This window comes from Myripristis murdjan, chromosome 20 (genome assembly GCF_902150065.1).
Source record: "Myripristis murdjan chromosome 20, fMyrMur1.1, whole genome shotgun sequence".
NCBI classification, from domain to species: Eukaryota; Metazoa; Chordata; class Actinopteri; order Holocentriformes; family Holocentridae; genus Myripristis; species Myripristis murdjan.
Window position 1 is genome coordinate 8,912,226 of NC_043999.1, and position 25,818 is coordinate 8,938,043.

Here is a 25,818-nt window from a genome sequence, read left to right on the forward strand (position 1 = left end):
GAATATGGAGAACATTGTGGAGAAAGCATCTCCGAGTCGGTGGTAAGAGAGCGAGCAGCAAAGAGACTCGAAAATAAGGAATGCGATCAGTCCAAAACAAAAAGAGGGAAAAAGAGAAAGTGCACTCACCTTTACACCATGGCCTACATCGTCCAGTACTGTGTAGTCAATCGGCTTCCTGATGTACCTGACCGGCCGTTCCATGTTGGCCGGCGCGATGATCTTATGGGTCCTCGACGTGTTCTTGTTGGTGGTGAGGATCCCGATCTCCCGCCTGGCCACCTTCTCTTTATGGATGTCCACTGTCTGTAAATGACACGCCAAAAGGGAGAGGAGAGGTCACATATGATCAATGGCACAGAAAAACTACTGAGACATGCAACAGAGCCCCCCCGGGGACTGGACGAGCTCGACATGCAGCAACTTAAAAAGGTTTAATTCAATCATGTGGCTGTGCTTTTCATCACCAAGGTCTTAATCTTTTTACGCAGCCAGTGCACACCAATAAAATCGATTGTGGTACATCCCAGATCCTGCCCGGCGTAATGACCGAAGCATGTGTATTTTGAACATTTATCGCTTCACACGATCGATGGCTTAGGGGCGAGAGTATTGAGCATGTGTAAAATAATGAAGGAATGAAAATACACAAAACCCTTGGAGCATTTACAGTTGGAAAGAAAGGCAGGACGTATGTTAGGAATCACAGTTCAGAGAAATGAATTTAAATCTACAGTGTATTTAAGGAGATTAGATTTCTAGGGCTTTCAATTATAACTGTAATTGTTGAATCGTCTCTGTGCCTTCCCTCCGCAACCCCGGGGCCAAATGGAGATGCATTATTTATGCTACTTGAGACAGAGGAGGGCTTTCTTACTGAAATTGCAGCACTGTTTGATTAACTACCTATGCCTCTTTAAAAAAGACTAATCACTTTATAGCTTTGCAAGGCAATTGTGCACATTAGCACATTCAAATGGCAGCAAGAGGTAACAGTTTGAAATTGTTCAATAAATCATTTATCGAGGTGGACAGTAACTAAGTGCATTTATTCAAACGCCGTCTTTGAATTTTGACATACTGGCACTTTATTTATTTATCTCCATTTGTAAGACTTTTATTCCACCACATTTCAGGGGGAAATCTTGTATTTTTTACTGCACTACATTTATCTTTTACATGCAAAACATCAAATCTGGTGCATTCTTGGAGTGTAGACTAGCCAACAGGATATGGAACGGTTAAAGCCACAATATTAAAATGCAGTTTAGTTTAATATGACAATCATTTAATACTCTAAAAGGAACTATTCTTCACAATGGCACTTTTACTTTTCATACTTAAGTACGATATACTTGAACATTTAACATTATTTAATTACCATTTTGAATGCAGGACCTTCACTTTAAATAGAGTATTCTTCCATTACTTAAGGATTAAAGCACTTTAAGCACCTTATTATGTATCAGCATGTGTGCGGAAGCATAAAGAAGCATATCAACAGTCAAAATCACTAAAATCTCCAAAATATCTCAATGCCATCATGCACCATTGTATCCCAACGTCCTCTCTGCCTTCACACTGAGTTCACACTCCCACCGAGCAGAGAGGAGCCCAGGAGCAGCTGCTCTTCCTCTGAGAGATGAAAGACAGCAATGTCTGCTGAGGGCAGACCAGTAAAAAGGATGGTCTCTCACAGGGGTAAGGAGTCCGTGGCCAGCGCCAACAGAGGATTCCTTTCATGCCACAGGGATCTGGAGCTGGACTTAGCTCTGTCTCTTTATTCTGTACTGTTTCCACTGCATGCTTGACTGGGCCTTCAAGTATCACTCATCTCAGAGTTGAGGGAATCAGCGACAGTCTAGCAGGCTCATATGTAGCCCAGCGCAGTGCAGGAAAGCAAATGTCATGCATTAAGACGTCTATGCACACATCATGTTGATCTGGTTTTAAATGATGACGTTAATGAGACAGATGCCCTAGAGGGATGACAAAATCTCAGGTGTCTATAAAGAATGATGCACCAAAATAATTAACTTCTTATGGGGCACACTAGAGTATAAGCAAGTGTATGATTCAAAATTGCGGAGAAAAAAAAAAGAAAAAGAATCAATATTTCATAACAGGCAAAGTTGCTCATGCATAATTGCTCCCATAGAGACTTCCCATACAAAGGGAAAACATCCATTCAGTTCCAGTGCCCTGTTGTGTCTGTTTGAATTAAGCGGGATGACAGAGCGTTGACTACAGTAATCCCTTTTAGCCTGTGGTGGGCTGCCAGGACATGAGAGCCTCTTTATTCAGAAGGACTACAGTGACAAAGTCTTCCCAATGAGTTCAACACACCAGTGTGCAAATATTGAATTTTAGCAGCCCGTTTCACAACCCAGTGTGCAATAGTTCCACTTGGATCGAGGTTAAGATAACAGCATCTCAAAAGGTCATGCATAGATTTCAAAATGCCATAAATGATGATTGTCTGAAAACAGCTCGGTTGGTCGAAATCTAATCAGTCCCCTGGCTCCCAGTTCCAGTTCTGGGGTTCAGCGATCGGCTATGATGGAGCCTGACAGAGGTCTTATGGAAGTTAAGAGGAAGGATTGGCTCAATAGTCACTGGCCTGGTTTTACCTCCAACACACAAGTGTAATCTCGCTTCACCTCGCTATGACCCCACCACAACAACGTCTCAACTGCAATAGAAGCCGGTATAAAGACATGGGCTAGGACAGGGATTTTCAAACTATTTCATATTCTGGATGCCTAATCTGGCTTTCATTAGGACCCCCATTTGAAGTGCTTTTTGCCCCAGGGACTCTGATATGACGAAAAATATTCGTTGGTGCTAAGTATTAGCTTGTTTAAATGTCTTGAACTCTGATTCAAAGTGGTGAGATTTAAACATGTTAAACAATCACGAATACTTTTATTTGTGCTGTAACAATTAGTGAATTAAATTATTGGAAAACATATTCTCGTTCTGCTGAGGACCCCCTGGAAGCGCCTCAAGGTCTCCTGAATGTGCTGAGAAACCACATGGAGAACCACTGCGCTGGGAAAACAACCTACTGCCTCCAGACATTGTAAAAAAAAAAAAAAAATTACTATCATAAGATATCATCTTGATGTGGGTGTTTTCTGGCAATTCTCAAAGAGTAGTTCTACTACCAACCACTGAAACAAACTCTTCCTAAAAAAACATAAGGGCACTGTTGCTGACATACTGTAGCTAAACTGGGAAAGCATCTGGCTTTTGCGGAACATGTTCTCCTTATCAGAGAACAGTGTGTGGACAAACAGCATCGCAGCTGGCAAGGAAGGGAAGTGAGAAGGCGACATGCTATGAGTTCACCTCCTTCCTGTATGCCGAGAAAATAGTCCTGCCGAAATAGTGAGGGCCCAAGTTGCAGAAGTGTTGACAGAGAAGTAAACCGAAACAGTTTGATGGAGCGTGGAGCCTGGACTGCTTCTTAATCCAACGACCGGCGTCCAAAGAAGGCTCAGTGGATATCGCAAAAATGCAAAGGTCTCAATAGAAAAGAGCATCGTGGTTGACCCCATTTGGGAAGCTTCAAACTGAGCAGAGCTTGGCTACTTAATAGCCTGTCTCTTTCAAGTCGTCCTCCCCTGGATGGAGGGTGCGATTGCCTCTGCCGACTACGTTTTAAACGGGCACTTGTGTGTTTGCGTGATCCCAGTGGCACACTATTTTGCAGCTGATCATCTGTTAGGAAGCGAGAGCCTGGGCCTGAACTCCGAGCACATCTTGCCAAAAAAGAAGAGGTGGATGATTCACATGTGCTCTCAACCACTGTCATCCATATGCCTGAAGCCTGTGGGTCTTTTTCCAGAACACTGACCAGCTTTGGCTCGAGTGTTTGGCTTGTCCGTCAGCAACAGGCTTTTAGGATTTAAAGGCCTTCTCTTCTCGCTGCTTCTTCTTCTCTTTGTTTGTAACAGCTCTTTTTCCTCCTCCTGCCCATTATCTTCAGCTCTTCCTCCCTCCACTTTCCCCCCTGTTCTTCCAGTATCCCATTATCTTATTTTATACTTTTATTCTCTCCCTCTCATTCCGCCCACCAAGAGAAGAGTCACCCACCCTTATGACTGGTTTGTGGATCTAGGTCATACACTGAACTGCTGCCAGCATCGTCATCATCATCCACACATTCAAGCCAGAAAGAAAAAAAAAACAAAAAAAAAAAGCAAATCAAAGATCATTTTGAATTGAAAGAGTCAGGCACTTCTCTCCTTTTGGGATACAAGTGAGTCAGAACAGCAGCTGCCATGATGAGAGAATCTTGTTGTGTTGTTAATAGCAACAAGCCTAAACATTTGTACGAAAATGTTAAAAAACGATCCAAATTACTGTTTTACTTCAGCTAAAGCCACCATGAGGTAACTTAAAGGCAGCTCCAAATGGCAGGGGTAATTTTGAACTTAAATACTTAGAAATCATGCAACCTGTCATCAGTAAAGCTGCACACAGCATGATCATGTTTACCACCCCGGCCAGTCTGTCATGCTTTATATCCAAGGATACCACAGGGATGAGAGAGGCAAATGATCTCACATTAGTTAGTCTGGTTCTCTCTGGACAGGTAGTGTCTTCAAGTGCATGTCAGAAGCTCGTACATTTCATATGGGACATAAAAGCCACTGACTTGACTGGCATTCCGGTGCTGTGGTTGAAAATATCAGGTTCCTGAAAGCATCAGACTAGGACGTCATTATACAACTGCAAACACAAAATATCGAAAAGTTGGCTTTTACTTTGGCAGAAGGGACCACTCGGAAATATCAGTGATACTGAAATTTCTGAATTTCCCACTGGGAATAGGCAACATTCACTAAATGCACTAAATATAATAACTTGATGTCACAAAGAGTGTTCAATCGCTGCTGTTCAGAAGTTTCTGCTTTTGGGTTTTGATTTGTTACTCCCTGTTGGTGGATGAGTGTGCACAGCCGATATCAGCATTTGGACAAATATGGCAAATCTGCAAGGGGATTGGGAATTTATGGGGGGATTTGCTGATTTTTTTTTTTCCTATTACAGTCAACTCCACGTCGTGATTGATTTTATTACAATTTGTTTAAAATCTTGCCAAGAAGGGGGTGTGGGAAAAAAGGAGGGGGTTGATTCACACATTTACACAAGGCCTGTGCACATCAACAGCAAAGGGGCATAAATCTCACAGTCCAGTGGGATAGCCAATCAAAGGTCCTGCAGTGGAATTGCGAAGCCATACACAAACCTAATTTGACGACATGCCTCAGACAAGCGCACACAAATATAGACGCAGTCTTGTAGAGTGAGGTAAGAAGAGTTAAAAATGTCTTTGATATGGGATGGACACAGACGGTTTCACTTCAGCACATGGCGAAGAGAAAAACAGCCCTTTCAGCGCTTTGGCAGCTTGGCCAAGGGATGATATCCGCAATAAAACGCCAGCTATGCACAAATGCAAGTAGTATGAGCTGGGACTTAAGAAAGCTTGCACATAACATGGTGAATACTACCAGATGAACACACCCTTCATACCAGTGTCTTCTGTGTGTGTGTGTGTGTGTGTGTGTGTGTGTGTGTGTGCATGTGCGTGTATGTGGCTGGCCAGGCGAGACAAATGTGCCAATGGTTAATGATAGAGTTAAACCGCAGATGATTATATTTGGACTGAGAAAAAGAGAGCGAGCAAAAAACAGCCATGCCCAGATGTTTCAGGATACTGGCAAGCTCCTCTGAGAGATACCACACACACACACACACACACACACACATGCATACACACACACACACACACCACTGAAGTACTCAGTTCCCAAGGCACTGTGTCCAAGAACATAAGAACATGGAGTATTTTTACTGGCTTGTAATATGCTACTGGCATCATCATGAACTAAACAGGCCTACACAATTATCAAATAAGACGTAGCAGAGCATCTTACTAGAGGTCATCTTTGGCCGGGAGCGAAGATAAGCTTGTCTTGACAGCAGTCCAGGAATTGGACAGCCTTGTTCCGTGGGATTACGAGGAGATAACAACTACGAAGCTCATGTCTGCTAAACACATCTAAACCTCGATTTCAGGCGTACCGCGCTCGAGGCTCTGGAGCTTAATCACACGGTCAGAGCGGCTAGCAGGTGAAGACAGCCTGATGAAGACATATGCTGCTCTTTCTTCAAGGATTACTTAGCCAGGAAAAGTTAAATGAGCATGCATGCACAGCGTGAGCGATGCCCCGCTTCACACTCTGTTGCAGATTTCAACAAGTTGTGATATTTAGTGCATTCCAGGAGTGATTTCACTGTGGAGAACTGTAATTTACGTCTTTGGTGTATTCACTTTCCCTTAACCAGCTGCATCTGCTTCCCCCGAGAATCACTTCTGACATCCTCACATAGAAAGGGAACTTGTTGCTTTCAATCTAACGTGGCCATATGGGCATATAAATAGCCTGAAAGCGTGATCTTTCAGCTGTGGGTTATATGATCATGGTGTGTCTATGACAGGGGCCACACCCCTTCCTCAAGGCGCAACATATCTTGGGCCTGTGTAGCATCATGGCCTACTGAGCTTTGTTACAAGTATTTCAACCCGTATGATCCAGAAAAAAAAAAACCCTTCTGGTGACTAACATCTGATTAGTCACTGTTGACATGTTAGATAGTTGGAAACATTTTGTCTCATTAAAGCCCATTGTAACTGCCATGGAAACATCTCCAATTACCACAAGTTTGGCCGGTTATCTGCAGGAATGCAACACATTCCTCACTAAGCAACAGAAATGCAAAGCACACTGGCAATAGCTGTTTTTAGTAGTGTTAATGTGTTTTTAGGGGGATCTGATGTCTCCTTTAAGCGTCTCGCTAAAGGCCACTTTGTGTGAGATTTGAACCAGTCAACCTCCGGTCACAAGCCCACTTCTTAAATCCCTAAGCTGCTGTCGCTCCCACTTTCTTTGGGTTCTTATTGTGTCTGGCTTGTCGGCTGGAGCAACGCGACCCAACACAACAGAGCGCCCAGCCAAAACTAGACTGTTCAACTAGACCAAATACCTCTTTGTCTGGCCTCCTGTTTCCCAGCATGGCTATAGCCAGCACATCTGAAGTCCGTCATCTGTGAAGGGAAATAGTTGTCCAGGAGCTCTGAGAAACAGGCCCTGAGTGGGGGCGTTTCTCGGAGCAGCTAGCGCAACACAGAGCGTGTCAGAGCTTCCATCTGCATGGTGAGCCAAAAATGGGAGGTCAAACACCCCACAGGGACTTCTCATTTGGCAGCTTCTTGTTTAACATCCCTCAAATACTGGATTCCTCTGGTGAATCTAACAACCCTTGTGCGGTATGATTGAGCCAGAGGTGGAGGATGGAGGGATGAGACAATACCTGCCAAATATTCATCTGACGTGTAAACCCCCCCCCCCCAAAAAAAAAACAGGCCTGCATGCCAAGGTCAATGCATTGTTTGCTAACACAGCACATATGAAAACAGCTTGGCTGATTTTTCCCAGTCTAACATTTGGGCTGGGGGCCAAGGCAGCATTTCTCAACATAAGGACTGTCCTCTGACGTTTCCATACAGGCTTACACTGAGCCTGTATGTGCCCCTTCCTGCTCAACACATAATCAGTCGGTAACATTCGGCACTTCTGTGGTGGTTCAGCTGATAGGCTCCCCTTGGAAACAGACAATATGCAGAAAAAGCGATAGCTGAAACACCAGGACAGTTTGTTTCCTGAGTGAGGGAAAAGTATTTCATAATCAACCTTGTTTAGAAGAGGCTGTCCAATCAGCGCCGGCATTAGTCCTCCACAGCAAAGAACTGAGGAACGGAGGTATAGACTAATGATTGGATGTAATTACAGAGGGTTGTTAAGTGGGAAAAAATGCACTGGTAATGATGACGACGCTCTGCAGAGGGAAAGAGGGTAGAGAAGGGACGGCAACCACAGAGTAGAGGAGCTGATGATTCACAGAAAAACGCCACCCTCCCTCCACATCACCAGCCTCAGAATGGACTCCATGTAAGCAAGGAAAGGCTTTTGATGAACCTGTGTGCTCTTTTTCAGCACCATCGAGACGCTTCACATTCACAGACCTTGCCACTGGCTGATACAACCACAGTATTATGCTGGTAGCCACTAGGGGGTATAACAGGGGGTTAAGGAGGCAATAGGTAATATTTTTTCTGCCTCACGGCGAAAACAAGACCTCAATCTATCTGCGGGTGGTTGGACAGGGTTGTTGATCGATAGATGACTCAACGATCTTGGCCTGTTTCTGAGTTTTCAGTCTTTCAAAACTCTCTTTCTGGCCCACATGCTGCTTTGGAGAAAAAAAAAGAAAAAACTCCCGCCCATTGCAATTTCCAGACACTCAATCTGCCCCCACCTACTCGGCTCAATGAAAGAGGACAGTGCTGTGAGCCTGCGACCGGCATCGCCAGAAATTTCAGCAACAAAGGCTAAAAAGCCTTCTCGCAAGCCAAGAACGCAGATGACAAAGCAGTATTATTGTTATTACAGCATTTTACATCGAGTTATGACCCTCCTTCTTTTGACATTGCTGCTGGAAGGAGAAGGCTGATATTTGCTCTACAGGAAAATGTGATTTTTATCTAATTGCACATGCACATATCACGCCTACTTCTTTCTTCTGACGATCCATTTTGTTGGCAGCACCTTGACTCTTACTGTTCGAGCCACCCAGACCTTTTTAGCCATTGAATCTGTTGGATTTTGATCAAAATGATCTCTATTGTGGAAATATGACTGAGATGACTGTGTCGTTTACAGGCTGCCATCACTCAAGGGCAAAAGACAGAGACATAGGGAGTAGGCAAAAAGTTGATTGATTACACAATTTGATTAAACAATATCTCTTGATTAAGGTGGTTCATTGACAAAAAAAAAATCAATGCATGTTATTTGCATTTTATGTCATGAAAATTTTTGATATTGTGTGAGATAAGGGAATTGTCCCGTCCCTACTGGAGATTCAAACCTGAGACTTTCCGGTACTAAGCCCACTTGTGCGAGCTTTAGGCAGCCACTGGCCCAAGGTGACGGACCACACAAAGATCCGGCCGCGCAGACAGAAACATCACTATAACCCACTGAAAAGAGTGTAAATATCCCGCGCTGAAAAAACACAGGCAAACGCTGCATGGAAATAAACACAGTTGAGTTACATTTCACAGCCAGGCAAAGAGGGAGAGACCACCATGCTTACAGGCAGGAGAGCGACCAAAATACACAGGCAAGCACTGGGATCAGCAAGAAACACAAGGAGCCTCCACACACACACGCACACAAACACACACACACACCTATAAGGCTTCATTTCCTGTTTGGAAGAATGCCCATTCCTCCTCGATGGGAGGTCAAAAAGCCAACACTGCAGCACACATACACACACACACACCACAACGCTAAGGGAGTAACCACATGACAAATCCAGGGAATGAGGGCCCAAATTAATAATAATCCAAAATAACCAAATGAGGGCCAAGCTCGCAACATAAATATAAATTGAATCGTACACTCGTCTGCAAGTTCAAGTTCTGATCTGTTGATGTAGGCATCCATCACGCATCTCAAAGGGCTTCCCCTAGATCAAACTGATCAACAGCAACCAATCAGAGAACAGAATGACGCAACATGCATGGACACAGAACAAAGCACAAGACATGCAAAAGACATGCGATTCATCAGGGCTTAGATAATCCCATGGGTTTTTTTTTTTTTTTTAAACATGTTTTCAGTTTCTGGACCCTTGAAGTTGACTTTCAATTAGAAATGATTTTGCCCAAAGGACACTGCTATGAAGAGATAGTTTGGTTTGTGTTACGTATTAAAATGTTTTGATGTCATATTTGAACAATGATAAATAGATTCAAAGGGGTGAGATTCAAACATAATCTTAAAATAATCTCTCATGCATTTTTTGGATCATACCAATTTCTAATGAATTAATTTATAGCAAAATTAAACCCAAACCCCTCTTTGAAAACCACTGGTCTGGTCTCTCACTCTCATACATGCAAAGAAAAACTCCCAAGAGCACCATGGACACTTTTAACAGCTCACACCTAAAAGAATATAAACCTTATTGTACTTCATGTGATTGAAAGATAATGTCTAGGCAGAATGTAGCCATGAGAACAAACTGGGACTACTAGTGTGTGTGTGTGTGTGTGTGTGTGTGTGTGTGTCAGCTGCTTTGTGTATCCAATCTGTCTATGTGCTACTTCATCACTGTGCTCTGGTCACTGGGTTCAATGAGCACACTGGCAGGCTCCTAATGTAAATGTGGCCAATGCAAATACAACTAAAGGAAATGATTTATGCTATTGTCAACACTGAGAAATAACAAAAAAAACAGTGTTGCAAAATACTTTTTTTTTCTGCAATCCCAATCCTAAAGATTCTCAGATCTTTGTTGTTCGATCAGGCCATTGCTCTTAAGGTGGGCCCAGAATTTCATTTGATTAATACTTGTAATACTTCATGAACAGTCTTGACAGATGCACCAAAATAAGAGGAATGAGCCATCTAATTACACAGAATTTTGAGTAAAAAGTTATTTTCATTTGTGATGAAGTAGGCTTTTCACTTCCTCAAAATATAGTTTATTAGTTTTTTGTATGAAGTTGACCAATCCCTTAAAAAAATCCCTCTGTGGTTAGATTAAGTTTCTGCTGCCATTCTTCAGAGGTGGCATTTCATTCGAAAGAATTGAACTGGAGGTCTTTTGCCCTGTAAAGACTAAATGTTTTGCTGACTGGAGTTTCCCTCTATTGTTTCCCTGGAGTGAGTCAGTATTTCCTCCTGACTGACATATTGTCATAAGACAGACGTGGAGAAAATGGTCACTTGTTCCTGCAAACTCGTGCTTCCACGGAACCATTTAAGGGAAAAAAGAAATTCTAAGAAGGCAACACTCTTTTGGCCACACACATACAAGGCATCAAAGGGTCTTTTTTACAATTGCAGCTCTTTGTCTGTGTGTATGTGTGTGTGTGTGTGTGTGTGTGTGTGTGTGTGAGCATGTATGTGCATATATGGCTACATTCACAATGCAGACCTTCATACTCAATTTTAAATCGCTGCTCACATCCAACTTATTTTTGGATGACTCTTGTTATCTAGCTAAGGATGTAGCACATATTCAATATCAGTACAAACTGACAACAACCTTCAAAAGATGCATGTGTGCAGAGCAACAAGATATGTCATATTTCTTCTTGCGCCCACGTTTTTCCCACTGGTTTTGAACACGTGCCTTTGAGTTTTGACTATGTTGAGGCGTCTTCCCAGGTACCAAACAGGCCGGCTATTTTTTACATTTTTTTTCCATTGTTATGCTCAGCCGAGCCGCCACTGGTGCCAAAATTACATCTGTCTCAGGTGACTCACGGAGGATTTACTTACTGTCCTGACAAAGCTCATAAATTCTGATTTTAGCGTTCATATAAAAGTTCCACAGAAGTTTCATGCCTCGTGAGTTGATCTTGCACCGCACAGCCATACAGCCCATGTTGGGCCAATATCTGCCTTTTTTTAAAAAAAAAAAATTAGATATCAGGGTGTTCATTTATTTCTCCTCTCTGTCACAACAGTTTGCTTTCTCAAACTGTGAATCAAAATATAACGTCATTTAGAACTTGCGTAAAGCAGTATTATTTCCTTTGCACGTTTAAAATGCACATTATTGGATGTAATGATTATTATTATCATTGTTATTATTTTAAATGAGAACATGAATGCTTTTCTGCATATGTTCGTGTCAGAAAATGACTCTCACTGCACTTTTATTTTGCATTTGAAATAGTCTCTGTTTATTTCATTCGGTCAAACATTTAGATTTCTTGTTTTTTTGCAGTCATTTTCAGATTTCATTTTTAAGAGTAGTAGTTTGCATGTTTTTGTGTGTTTTTTGCACAGAAATCTTAAGCTTTAAAGATATTGAATATGGCCAAAAAACATAAGTTATCACCAACTTCAGGTACAGAAAAAATGTCAGGGGTTTGTTTAGATCTTAAAAAAAAAAACACATGTCAATCAAACCTTTGTCCAGATCAAAGCAGGAAAAAAAAAGTGAGTCCATGCAGCTATTTACCATTCACACTAATTAGGAAACATCAGATCTATGTCAGGGGAAAGAAATCAGAATTTGGACACATCAGTTACAGTGTGAACGAAGCCTGTGAGTGTGTGCACTTGTGTCCGCATGCACACACACAAGCCTTTCTCTCTCTCTCCCCCTCTCTCTCTCTCTCTCTCTGTCTTTACTCGGGGTGTCACAGAGAGGGGTTCTCAATGCGAGGCACTTTCTTCCGCTGGGCAGACAAAGCGCTCCCTGTTCACAGCCTCTTAGCAGCCACTTCACACGCAGCACAAGGTGGAAGCCCCGCTATCCACGCTATTCTCCCATCAACCTTCCGCCTCAGTGCTGCAGAAGAGACCCCGCCACTGAATGGCAATGACAGCAAGGAGGGGAACACACCAACAGATACCTGTACAGCACGCACACACACACATTTGTGCATGCAGACACACACACACAGATTCATGCGCACTTTTCCTTAACCACTGATATTGCAGCAAGACCTTGACAGCCACTGAATACCAATAAGCCATTCGAGCAGACAGTGCATCCTGAAACCACCGACACAAAACAGTTAAAAGCTTTACCAGTGCTCTTAATGAAAACATGAAGAGGAAAAAAAAACAACAACAACAAAACTGCAGTGTACATCTGTGCTAACAAAAACAATCCAGCTGGGTTTCATAAATTTTTTTTGTAATAATCTAACCATCTCCCTAGGCTTTTTCATGTGGGGTTATGACATCTACAGTCAGTTTGTCAGCCAATTTATTTATTTATTAAAATATATATTTTAAGCTTTATTTACATTTTCAGTCAATTCTACAGTATTGTGATACAAATCATCATCATATCTTGATATGCACTGTATTGTGAAGTAGGCTGAGCAATGCCGATTTCATATCAGTGCTGTGATTTTGTGATCTTGGGTTTTGTAATATGATACAATATGCCCATAAAGGTAGTTTTATCCTGGTTTAACCCTATAAAGCCATTTGTATCATATATAATACACATTTTCAATTCCGTTTTTCGTTTTCAGTTTAATCAATACCTGACCAAAATACTGTTGTATACCTTTGAACACTTCCCCTGTTCACCCTGGACCATACCATTGGCACTTCAAGTACATATCATATATCATGCACCAGAAAGGTCGTGTAATAACATGTTTTTTGATTATTATTTTTTTATATATATATTTTGTTATAGGACTAAATAAAGGGTTCAATTAAAAAAAAAATGGAATTTTCTGCCAATTCTTTCATAGTTCAGGCTTTATAGGGTTAAAAGGCTGCATTACAGTGAAGTGATGCAATTTCATGAACTTATTCGACTGCTATAGCTGCTCTATTATTTGCCTTGACCTGCTTGATCATCATCATTGTTTGTTGAAATCTCTTGTGTGTAAATATCTTATGAAAACACCAATAGTCATTCCCTCAGCCCTAACATCAAGTCCTTGGAAATACCCAACCCAATGCAGAAGTTCAAACTGTTACGGGACATTTCAGGATGCAAAACACACACACACACACACACGCACTTGTGACTGTACAGACTGTTTGATCATATTGCCCACAACACTGAAAGAGCCAATGCCTGTCTGCAGCTCGGTGTGTGTGCACAAAACACAGGATGTGCCGCGTTACAGTACAGTACACTTGACATCCAGCTCAGGAAGATGCACCAATTCCAGGATGCCGCTCAGCAGACACACCCTGGCCGGGCCGAAACCCGACTGGCTGTGGTCAGACCACGGTAAACGGCCCTGACGCCAGGCCATGTCTCGCCACACGCCGACTGACACACCAGCGAAAGAGAGCCAGATCATCAAGCCGTACGCAGCTTCGGGCATGGATGGGCAAAGGCTTAACACAGAAACCCGAGGGTTTAAGGGGAAGAACGGCGTGTGGGCAGAAGTGGAAAAGCTGGCTAAGAACGCGTGAAAAGCAAAGTGGTAAAGTCTGAGGTGCGCTTTATTACTGCTCTCTAAAGGAGATTTATACCTCAGGAAGGTATAGTTTTTTTGTCTTAATGATATTCTCCTGGTTGGATACACAGACTTCCTATCCTTTCTCACATGCACACACTATTCAAAGAAAAAAAAAAACTAGAAAAAAAGCATACAAGCTGGAGGGTTTCCTCTCCATTTCCCATTCAGCAAAAAGCAGGCTGCTACTCTTGGCTCAAGGGCTGACGCTAATCTCATATCCAGGAGCACGGGGGCGATCCGGAGGCAGCTTGATAATGATCCACCTCTAAACAGGACAGCAGAGAGCCATAAAACACACCCACAACCTGGAAGCCCCTTAATTATTAACACAGAGAGTATGCTTCATTATGGCGCGCACATAAGGAGCCCTTGTCTCGCTTCCTCACACAAAAACAACCGCACAGTGCTGAAGACGCCATGAACGAGGGGAACATTATTAGGCTTATTTTCTGGTTTCCAAAGTTATCAGTGCATTGCTGCCAACCATGGGGATAAATCATTCAAAGCTTCCCAGCTGTCCAGAGGGGGAGACGAGTTATTCTAATTAGAGAGAGATGAAGTTGTTTAAGATGAGGGGCGAATCAAAGAGCAGCATGTTCTTCATGTTGCGGTGATAATTACCAGCCAGTGGGAGATTGGTTTCTAATTTGAAAGTTTTGCCCTAGATTGACTCTTGTGTTTTTTTTTTTTTTGTTTTTTTTTCCCCCATTCTTCAAACAAAAAGACAGGAACCGAACGGAGAGAAAACACAATCCTTTATTGACTGCTCTCAACCTGACGTGACCCTGTCTAGCCTCTCGCAGTCGTCTCCATATTGTCATGGCTACAGAAAGCACACGGGCCGTAGACTGAGGAATTTCCCAAGTACAAGACAGGAGTCTGTGAATAGCACTTGCTTTGTAAGACAGTAGTGAAGCGGCGCGGTGTGCAATATATGGTCCGGCTGACCTTTACAGTATGGCACAGGCTGTCTTCGCTGATATTAAACCCCATGTTTAACCGTGTTTCATATGCTTGTCTGAAGTGTCCCAGAGCGTTGCCATGGAGACTGAGACAGGCAGCGGCGTCATGGTGACCTCGGTATCGGCTCAAAGCCATCTGTCAGAACAGTGACTCAAAATCTGCCTTTTTGGGGTGTATTTTTCTTGTGTGTGTGTGTGTTTGTCTCTCTCTCTCTCTCTCTCTCTCTCTTTCCCCCTCTCATGACTTTCCCAGAATTTCCTAACTTGTCATCATCCATCTTCCATTTTCTCATGCTTTTCACCGAGATTGTCTGATTTGCTGGATGGCTCTCGCTATCTCTCTCTTTTCTCTTTTTCTCTCTCTCTCTCTCAAGCCCTCAAGTCTCACCAGTCCTCTTTCTCTCCATTAGTCTGAAAAAAAAAATCTGACCTTCACTGTCCCTGCAGAGAATTTCAGGCATTCATTGCACAGCTCTGTCGAAAGAGACACAGCAAGGGTGGGAAACACAAAAGTTAAAAAAAAAAAAAATACTACACCTACACACATACACCCAATCACTCTATAACCACATAGAAGAAATCGTCATCTGTCGAGCCCTGACTTGTCAACGATTGAATGTAAACTGCATGCCGATCTTTAGTATGTTACGTATCTTATAGGTTTGACAAACGCCGCCCAGTTCTAATCTATGAGATGCCACATGCCTCCAGGCCTTTGTTTGATGTGTCTGAGCTCTTAATGACTTCATTGGATGAGCGGCTGGATTTACCTGCACACGGCTGAGGCCTCACAGCTCAAGACACACACAGTCAGGACACACACACAGCCAGGACACACACAGGCCTGAGCTACACCTCAAATTGTGAAGGTTCTTTGTGTATGCGCGTGTGTTTGGCACATTTTCATTTCCACTTGTAATAATCACTGACTGCCTACGATACCGAAACATTTAAATTCATTTGGAACATCCAGACTAATAATTGTGATAGCAATCATGATCAAAATATCTAACAGAATAATAAAGATTATTATTTCAGGTAGGGATGTATGATAATATCAGCATGATATCACTATTGACTGGCATTAAAATTAAACATTGGCATCTGTCTGAAATGATTTTTTTTCCCGATATGACAGGCCAATAAAATGATGCTTTAATTATGCCTAAATGCTCAATGCTCGACTAAATGCTTGACTACTGGACGGCCACTATAAAGCTAAATTGCTGTACAGTTGTACAATGCACTTACTTTCACATCGTCCCTATGGACTCAGATTATATTTTATTTATTTGTTTTGCAACCTGTCAAATAGGTCAAATGTGCTCTGGTTGTGGCTATTGTCAAGACTGTGTGAGGGAGAGCATCAGCTAAGCCTGTTTTGTTTGAAAGAAAATGTTACATAAAAACAAATATGTCACATTTACATAACCTAAATTGACATAGTTTTCTTATTATGCTGCGTGAATGTGTACATTTTGAAAAGCAATGTAGTTTATGTCTGGAACAGCCATAATAATGTGTCATTTTACACGACAGGAGAGAGCTGAGTGAGTTCTCTGAAATTAGGTGGAAAAACACATCTGTGAATTTATCAGTATTGGCAATCAGCTAAAAGAAATGGAAAGTATTGACATATTGGAAATCGTCGGCATCGTTAATCTCAGCCATAGCTGTGCTGCCTGTGTGAGACAGTCACTAGACTAATGGTGGCGAGCATAACGGTTTTGCAATGTTTTTGAATGTGTGTGTGTGTGTGTGTCCGAAGAGAAGAAGAGCATATCAGACGGGCAGACAGAGCACCAGTCATTCACCCATAAACCAATAAAGACTACACAGTTACTGCAGAAGGCCTCGCTGTGTGACAGAAAATAAAAGTGTTTGTGTGGAAGTAAAAAGAGAAGTGGCAAATGTGGGACACCATTCTGCACAGCTGTAAGGCCCGCAGCGTGTGTATACGTGTGTGTTTGCGTGCGCATGAATCTTGGGCGTGTGTGTGTGTGTGTGTGTGTGTGTTCCTGACCTGGGAGATGTGGTTGATGGAGGACTCCATGCGCCGCAGCTGCGAGGCCTGGATGTCCAGCAGCTGCAGCACATTGTTGGCTAAGGCATTGATCTGGTAGGCCACGCTGGCCAGGGACTGGGTGGTGTAGGCTTTGGTCTCCTCGAGAGCTTTCCTCTTGTCCTGCGCCTGTGCACAACAAAAAAAATGATAGAGCAAGACAGATAGGAAGGAGAGGAAAGAGAGAGAGAGAGAGGGATGGAAGAGGTGGAAGAGTTAGTATGTCAACATCACATCACATTCTCCGAGAATCCACCCATCTTCTCGGTCGGGGTCACAGTGGAAACCAGCCAAAACATCAATTTCCAACACTACCCAGACACCGAGGAACACCAGATGATGTAATGCATCATCCAGCGGCCATATTGGAGGTTTATGGACAGCTGACTGCGTTTCTAAGCATAAGGCCCGCCCCTCTTAACAGAAATACATACACATGGTTAGTCTCTGTGCCGTTTTCAACTGAGAACTGACAAATTTGACCGATGTAAACAATTATTTAGGTAGCGTCAGCTTGTTAGCTCAACTAAGCGTGACCATCCCGTTGTAAACGTCTGATGTACGTGACAGCAGCATTAGTAACGGCTGGTAATTGAGCCTCCGGGCTAATTGGCAAGATGACAAAACCAAAAACCTGTTTGCTGAGGGTAACTGAGTTGACTCAGTTAGTTGTTGTAGCTTGTTGTAAGCCTGACTCAGCCTACGACTTTGTAGTGCTTTGGAGCTGAAGCAAAGGCTAAAGCAGAGTTTAGTAGTAACCTATATCTGGCAGCAAACAGCCCTCCACCCCCAACAATCGTTTTCAGGCACTTCTCTTTTTCCTCGCCTCAGCTATTACTGATTCATGGCCAGTTTTCCAATGGACGTCCATGAAGGCTGCAAGCATAACCGGTAGGAGATTTGTAACATAAAGGCAAGCCTCTACAGATGCTATGGTGGATGTGTTTTAACCATGGGCTTGTGCTGTTACTTCCCGATGCCTGCTCCATCAACACCACCTTTAAATGGCGATGCACTCACTTTGATGAAGACATACAGCAACAAATCTGTCAAACTACACAAACGGCGGTAATGACGTGATCTCTGGAGCCACCTCACATCAAACGAGCTGGAGCAGAGCGGAGAGGGCAAACCGAGCTCCGAACTGAGCCCCGGCGTTTGATCTCGGTTGGCCCGGCCCCACGCGGTTCACTCTTAAAGTAGAGTCCAAAGAGCAGTGCCTGGAGGAGAGACACTGGGCTTTGATAACAGGCAGCTGTAGCAGAGGAGTGGGTGGAGGTGTGGGTGGCGGTGGCGATGGAGGAGGGGATGATGGGAGGGGAGGGGATTGAGCACGAGTATACGACAGGAGAGTCAATAACAAGCACCACGAGGGGAGAGGAAGAGACGGAGACAAAAACAGAAAAGAAGAATGAAAACAGAGCGTCGAGCGATATGAGAGAGGAGAGGACAGATGGAGAAAATCGAAACATGAGGCATGTTGTCGGGGGAAGAAATGCAGCCTGTTGTGGTACACGATGTTGTGTCTGGTCGCCAATTCGCTGGCTCGGACCTGAAGCGCTGTTTTGCTAGACCGGTTAGCCTTGGCTGACAGGAGGTGACAGCGTTCGTGGTGTTTCTTTTAGCTTGAATCAGAGCAGCAGATGTGTCGTGCGATAACAGCTTCAGGAAGGAGGAGAGATTCCTCCAGAGGGCCCAGAGCAAAAGGCCATCTGTTGAAAGCACACGCTCACTCATGCACACACACAAACACCTACTATTGACACCGCAATATGCAATGTGACAGACGGCATTTCTGCAAGGTTCATCAATAAAATATCAAAATCCTGATGTTGCAGGTGGCTGCAAGTTTCTCCTTACAGGTAAACAATATTGCAGACACATTCCCAAACAACATCTCCTTGCAAACGCGCAGACCAAGGCAGTGAATATATTTTATGTCTTTTGAGAAATTTTGAGCATTAGCATTTTAATTTGTCTCCCCCCGTTCAAGATCAGAATAAATTCAGTGAAAGCTCTGCTCAAAAACACTGCGATTCATTTTGCAATCACATTATTCAGAAAACAATATCGTGAAATGGTTTTGTTAACATCTCGCAGCTGTGCTGTGCATACAAAAACACTAAAACTGATGCTGCAACAACACATGGCAGACACAATGTGTGAGCTTGGCAATACCAATGCACGGCTTAAAGATACAGTTTTTTCTCCCACACACACACACACACACTGGCATATTCCTTCATGGTGGTGCATGCATATTCCAATATAACGTGAATATTTTGTTTAAAGTCTGAGTTCTTGCACAATATTGTATATCCAGTTTTGCAATACTACTGCTTATCATTCATCTCTTGTTTGCAAATGCTTATTTGATTCAAATGTTTTCTTTTCACAAAACCACAATGAGCAAATACTGCCCTGCAGCAACCAAGGTGTGAGGTGATAAGCCTGTATTAAGAGGCACATTTCTAAAACCGGCCAGGCTTTAACATTTGTGCAGCAAAGAATCACCCTATTAACAGTCAGCCCCTCTATTAAGATGGCTTTTTTTCTGTTTCTTCTCTCCCTGGTGACACAGCAGCTTCAAATACAATTAAGTCGGATTAAGTTGTCAAAAACCTGATCGACTGGACGGAGAGAGAAAGGAGGAGTCTGCCTGAGGTTCTGCTGCTGATCTTAGCCTTGTGCTTTCCTTCCCCTATACAGCACGACTGCTTCTTCACATTTAAAGCTCTGTCTGTTCTCCCAGTTTAACAGCAGCAATGCCTTTGCCTCATAGAAACAACAGAGGAACAAAAACAACTGACTTATAAGTCCCTTAAAAATGTCCCAAAAAAAAGTTCAATGGGGGATTTAGCTTTGTGCATATTAGAAGGAAATGAGTTTTTTTCTGGGTAAACTGATCTGAACTCTGCCTCTGCTGCTGAAGCTGCGATGCGAGGTCAGCAGTGGGCGTCGAGGAGACAGATGTGACACTTAATTGCATTGCCAGCGCCGACATCTCAGAGCCGCCTGCTCCAGTTACCGGCCCCCTTGTCCCCTCCACTTGTTCGCGCATCAGAGGCTGAGCGACCACATCTCCTCAACTAACCAGATTTGTTGCTCAGTTTCCCGGGAATCGCTGCTTGCCATGACATCCATCTTCACAAACAGCTTGATAAAACATCTGAAGTAGATGAGATATTCAGAGGAGAAGGCAGTGCAAAGAGTGCTTTGACTGAAGGACATTCCCTGAGAGAGGAAGAGAGTATTTGTTTGCTCAGTGTGAGGGTAAATAACGCAGCGGTGGAGGGTTGAGTGTACTGTGCCACAGCAGGGGATGCAGAAAACAAGGTGAGTTCCCAGAGAGCTGGAGAGCTCCTGGGGGCACTTTATCTCATATTTCCAGGCTGAGTAATGACAGAGTAAAAGAGACTACAGAATATACAAGCAGTAGTAGACAGACTGTCAGCAACTCAGCTGGCTTTAAAACAAGGAGCACAGAGGAATCCACAGTCTGCACTCTTGCAATAAACTTTCAGCCGGGAGCTGAGGCAAGCCAAATTTGATTACAGCAAAAAATACAAGAGCAGCAGAATATGCTTATGTCCTCTATTTAGGTTAAAAATTATCCAAAAGGCAAACATATTTTAAAAGATTAAAAGATACAAATAACTAAGATGCTGTATATATGCTATGGGCCAAGAAATCTGGGACAGAGATGGGAGTGGCAGGCACTTGCATGGGTTGGTTTCCTGGGAAGGGTGAGATCAGCAAAAAGAAGCTATATGAAAAAGCTAAGAGGCACTGAACTGGATAAATACTTCCACTGCTTCACCCGTCCAGTCTGGCAGGATAAGTGACAGCAGCCTCCATGGAAGGGGAATCATGTAGCTTCAAAGTGGGTGTTGCAGGGCTTTGCTGTCGAGCCCGATGGCTGCTTTGAGGCGGGAGGCGGGAGGAAGGAAAAGTCCAGACTTCCTCCCTGAGGACAGAAACTGTTCAGGGGTCAGGAGCGGTGTACAGCCTGCCTCCTAAATCTCTGCTGCCCCTCCACCCAGCTGCCCCGCGCTCTGGACAGAAGTAGGAAATGGACAAAATGAGTTGCCCTCCTGTTCTGACTCGGACATGACTAACAGAAAAGAGGAAACCCAGACAAATGCCTCAAATCAAAACTTGAATCATCCATTTGAAATGCTCAGTTTGGAGCACAACCAAAACAACTTAACTCTTGAAATGGGCTACGGCTTCTTACGATACTGTTACCGCAACGCTGAACAAGTATGAACACCTTGGAGTCAAAAACCACACAAAACAGCGCTGCTACTGTGAAACGTACAACTGGATTTCCACAGCTGACAAGCAGATTTGCATGTATGTGCTTCCACTTGTCCGGAGGGGAAATGCGCTCAGAGAGGGAGAGAGAAAAAAACTCATCCAAGAATGTCTGGAATTCCTCAACATGTCACACATCTTGAAACTTTCAAGTGCTGCTGAAGAGTCCTGTCACAGGCCGCAAGACTCTGGGATGACCGGAAAAAACAAACACAGCGTGACTACTATCCCGGAATCTGTTATCCGGCGCTGTTTTCCAGGTTGGAGAAGAAAAAGCTTTCTCACAACAGATATATACGACCCTAACTGGCTCCCGGCGCCTCTTGACACCGGAGGCAAAACTCTCAGAGAGGGCACATTGGCGGGAACGAAAGCAAATGTGAGAAAGCATAGTCGAGATCATTTCATTGAGCAGTTAAAACCCTGCCCAGGTGAATGACTGTAAATCCAATTGAAAGGTAATAGAGCTCACAAGGCACTCTGCTCCGTGTGATGTATCGACTGCTGATTACCGTAGACTGGACGGGGTGAGATAAGTGAGACAGGGGGCAACTGAGAGCCCGTGCTTTGTGGGTTGTTGTATCGATGTGGTTGTCGGAGATCCATCGCCTGATTGGGCGTAAGGTAGAGCCGATGGATGGGAGATTACAAGAAAGACATGTCCAGCATTTTTCAGTCTTGTACGGATCTAACCAATCATGTTCAAAGCCTCCCCCAACCATTTATCTCCCTCTGCTACAGTCCACTGTTGTGTATCTATTATTAATGGTAAAACCCGATAGTCGCTCTCTTTGATTTAGAAAGGAGCTAGTCGATACAGCTGTGCTTTAATCAGACCGCCTTACCTAGCGACGCCTCCTGGTTCGAACGAAGTAAAAAAGCTTGGACTATTTCCCTTACAAAAATGAGAACGTATTGATTTCTTCTTACACAGAATTTGATCAGAACTCACCGACCGAATCTGATTATCCTAAAAGGTAATGCACTCAAGAGGCGTTCAATGTCCCAGTACACCACCATCTATTGAGGGACTATCGATATAAGATCTTTAGCATAATCTAGAAATTACCTATCGACCCATTTCATTGACAGGAACTCCCAGGGTATGAATCTGCAATCCAGGCGCATTTGCTGCCATTTTGTTGGATGTTAGACCAGGATGACACCAAGACAGGGAGCTGAAGGTGAGTTAAATATAGTAGATCAAGCCAAGGAAAAAGAAGTCAGCTTGCAGAACACATCAACCTTAAAACAACGCCCTTGTGCTGAGAGACAGCTGTGCTCATCAACCTTTCGGTTCCTCGATGAAGGAGAATTAAAGCACCTCTAGAAATATTTAACTCTGAAACTGAGCACCAGAGGAAGAGCCATGTGAGAGACAGACAGGGTAGTGAAAGCGACAGCGGGACATGTCTCGACCAAGGGGGGACAAGACTCCTTCAAACCTTGAGCTAAGTCCTGGCCCCTTCAAACTCGGCGGTACGATAGGTGAATTCTTAATTTCTCCTCCTCCGCCGGGGCAGATGGAGGCTGACTGAAAGGCCAGAAGGTCCACCTGACCTTGAAGAACTGCCAAAGCGCAATTAAAAATTCCATCAGTATGTCAGCGAAGGCAACACAAAGGGGAACCTCACACACGGCGGAAACTCATTAGCCTTTCTTAGATCGCGCTTGTGTTGGTTAGACCAGACCTGAAAGTTGCAGTTCTGCGGTTTAGTCAACAACCTGTGACTGCTAATTTAAAAAAAAAAAAAAAACCTACTAATCATGTGTTATTCCTCAGAGAATCTCACTTTCTCAACTTTCTCTCTCATCAGCATTAGAGGAACTCTCTTCCCTGTTTAGTGGGTCACTGCAACATGAAGGCATTTTGATGGATTCTTCACACTGCTCCTAAGTACATAAAATAGCCTTTTTGCTGCTATTTTGAAAATAAGTGCTGAAGAAGGACTCCGACTGCATGTTACATATGAGGCTCCGTTTTCCAGAGGTACTTGGAGCTTATTTTAAAAGAAAACTTACATTTAGGGCATTTCGTCATTATCTATTCCTCTTTAATCATGTTCAAAACTTTGCACAGTAATTATTTTATAGACAAAAAACAAGAGAGAAAATCAAGCAACTCTGCATTTAATTTGTAAAGCTGTGGCCACCATGTTTAGTATTTTTACTTAATAAATGACAATAAAATAAATGTGTTATCAATCTCAGACTCAGTTTACTTTGTGTTGATCGGTGAATTGAATAGTTGTTTCAGTGCCACTTTAACTCTCTGATGGTGGCAGTTCTTCCATTTGGTGGGTGAGCACTGAGCTCAACCTGCTGTTCCTTGTGGTATAATCTGTCACACTTACTCAAAATAAAAAGGTCACACTCATCAAGTCTTGCTCTTTCATATTACCTCACCATGTGCAGAGAAAGATAAAGTAACCTAACCCTATTTTGCATAAGTTTCTCCCATGTCCACACACTGATTTCTGAAGTCTTATACTCCAGCCGGTTTGCAGTGGATCGGTCCGGCAGTCTGGACCAAACCAAACCCCGTCAGCTGAGGGGGGAGTGACAGGTGGTTGAAAGGATGAATGAGCTCGGCTGGTAGCCGGAGAGCCGCCAAGCTCTCCAAGCTGGGAGAGAAACCAGGCCACTCCTCAGAGAGAGGGAGTGAGAGAAAGAGGAGCAAGAAAAGAGGACTCGGTAATCCAGAGAGACAGAGCGGTGTGAAAAACGGCATATTTATCACCTTCAGGCAAGCCTGGCTCTGATCCAGGGGAAAACTCACATTACTTCTGCAGGAAAACCACATGGGACAGGTACACCAAGGTTATATGACCAATGACATAAAAAGGTCACCTATTTTTTTTTTTTTTTTTTTTACTCCCCTTTGTGTGAGAGTCCAAGATGATAGCAGAGCTTCCTATCAGATGTGATGCCACCTGCATGGCGCGACTGTAAAGCAGCCCGCATTCATGAAGCCTCTCAAAGTGCCAATTTAGCAGCGCTCAGAATCTGCCTTGTCATTCGGTTCAGATTCAAAAACCAAGAGTGGGCATCATGGCGGCATGCAAAGTCACATGCAATGAGCTTGCAATAGTGAATCTAGCTCGCGGCGTTTGTCATATGTCATGTCCCTCCTGTTTTCCTTCTCTTTTTTTACTGTGTGGTGTTTTTAATAAAGCAGAAATATGATCAACAACACAAACTCAGTGCTGCAAGTACACATATAAGACAAAAAGGCCTAAGTCCCAGCAGCAGAACCTGAATATTACTACAGGAAACAGACTATATGGTGATTCAACAGTTGCATATATGTTGCATCCTTGCATCTGACCACTGTTGATCCCTACTTATGCTATACAGTTTAATAAATGGATTTACAGGCCAGTTTTACAGATTTGTATTGACTTTTACTGTGTTTTATGTACCCTTGTATTTCTTTTACTGTTCTTATTGCCTGTGGGTCTTCTATTGTTTTCACTGTACCTTGCTGCGTGCTGAATTTCCCCTTGTGGGACAATAAATGACAGAACTGAACCAGTCGTCAGCTGTTTTCTACACCGACATCAGTCTGGCCTGCCAACATGGCCAGGTGGCCCACAGTGCATATGCGCCCTTGTCTATAGCCACTGTGATTTTCGCAGAGGTTAAACAAACATGGTGCTGACTTGCATCCTTGAGAGGATACAGTCATGGGCAGAAAGAGCGAGTCAGATTCTCATGCGCTTTTTTTGCGGACATGTAGGGTGAGAAAATTCACTCTGAGCAAGAAACCTCTCTCTGCCCAATGCCTATAATACTTAAGGGGTAAAACATGAAACTACAAATCAAATTTCCATGATTCACAACGAAAATCCCTCTCTGCACACACTCCTTTACTCAAAAACCTTGCATAAACATGAACTAAAACAAAACTTCACGCCTATATTTCAGGTATTTAAACCTATACGCCACATTAGAATAAACACACTGAGTCACAAGTGCAACACGGGCCTGCAGCCTTTAAGCAGAAAACAAAGAAGCCCAACTAAATACTGACTTCAAATTAGAGGAGCTGTATGAAATAACCCGCCGTAACAATAAATCCAACGGTCGGATCATGTGCTCTCATTTTGATTTACAGTCCCATAAATCCCCTACGTTAGAATTAAAAATATTACGTTGGATTGTGAGGGGTCATGTTGCATCTATGCCACCAATATCAAAAACACTAGTATTGGGATCATTTTCAAAGTTGTGATATTGACTTGGAACCTACTTATTGATTCTTGTGACATCTATGTTTACCATTCATGATTATTTTTGGTAGTAGCCCTATTAAGGCCCTGGTAAGCTACTTGTGAGGCATTTCCAGATAGGCAGTGTTACATGTTTTGAGT

At 43.3% G+C, this 25,818-nt stretch overlaps 1 protein-coding gene across 11 annotated transcripts in view; it reads right to left on the bottom strand.

Moving 5' to 3' along the window:
- abi1a (abl-interactor 1a) overlaps nucleotides 1–25,818 on the bottom strand; it is a 49,548-nt gene that overhangs the window by 20,441 nt on the left and 3,289 nt on the right. For all 11 annotated transcript variants that reach the window (XM_030079666.1, XM_030079664.1, XM_030079657.1 and 8 more), the window contains exons 2-3: nucleotides 17,090–17,257; nucleotides 130–306 (exon numbers count right to left, since the gene is read on the bottom strand). In XM_030079666.1, coding sequence (XP_029935526.1) covers nucleotides 130–306; nucleotides 17,090–17,257 — 345 coding nt within the window. The remainder of the gene's footprint in view (nucleotides 1–129; nucleotides 307–17,089; nucleotides 17,258–25,818) is intronic.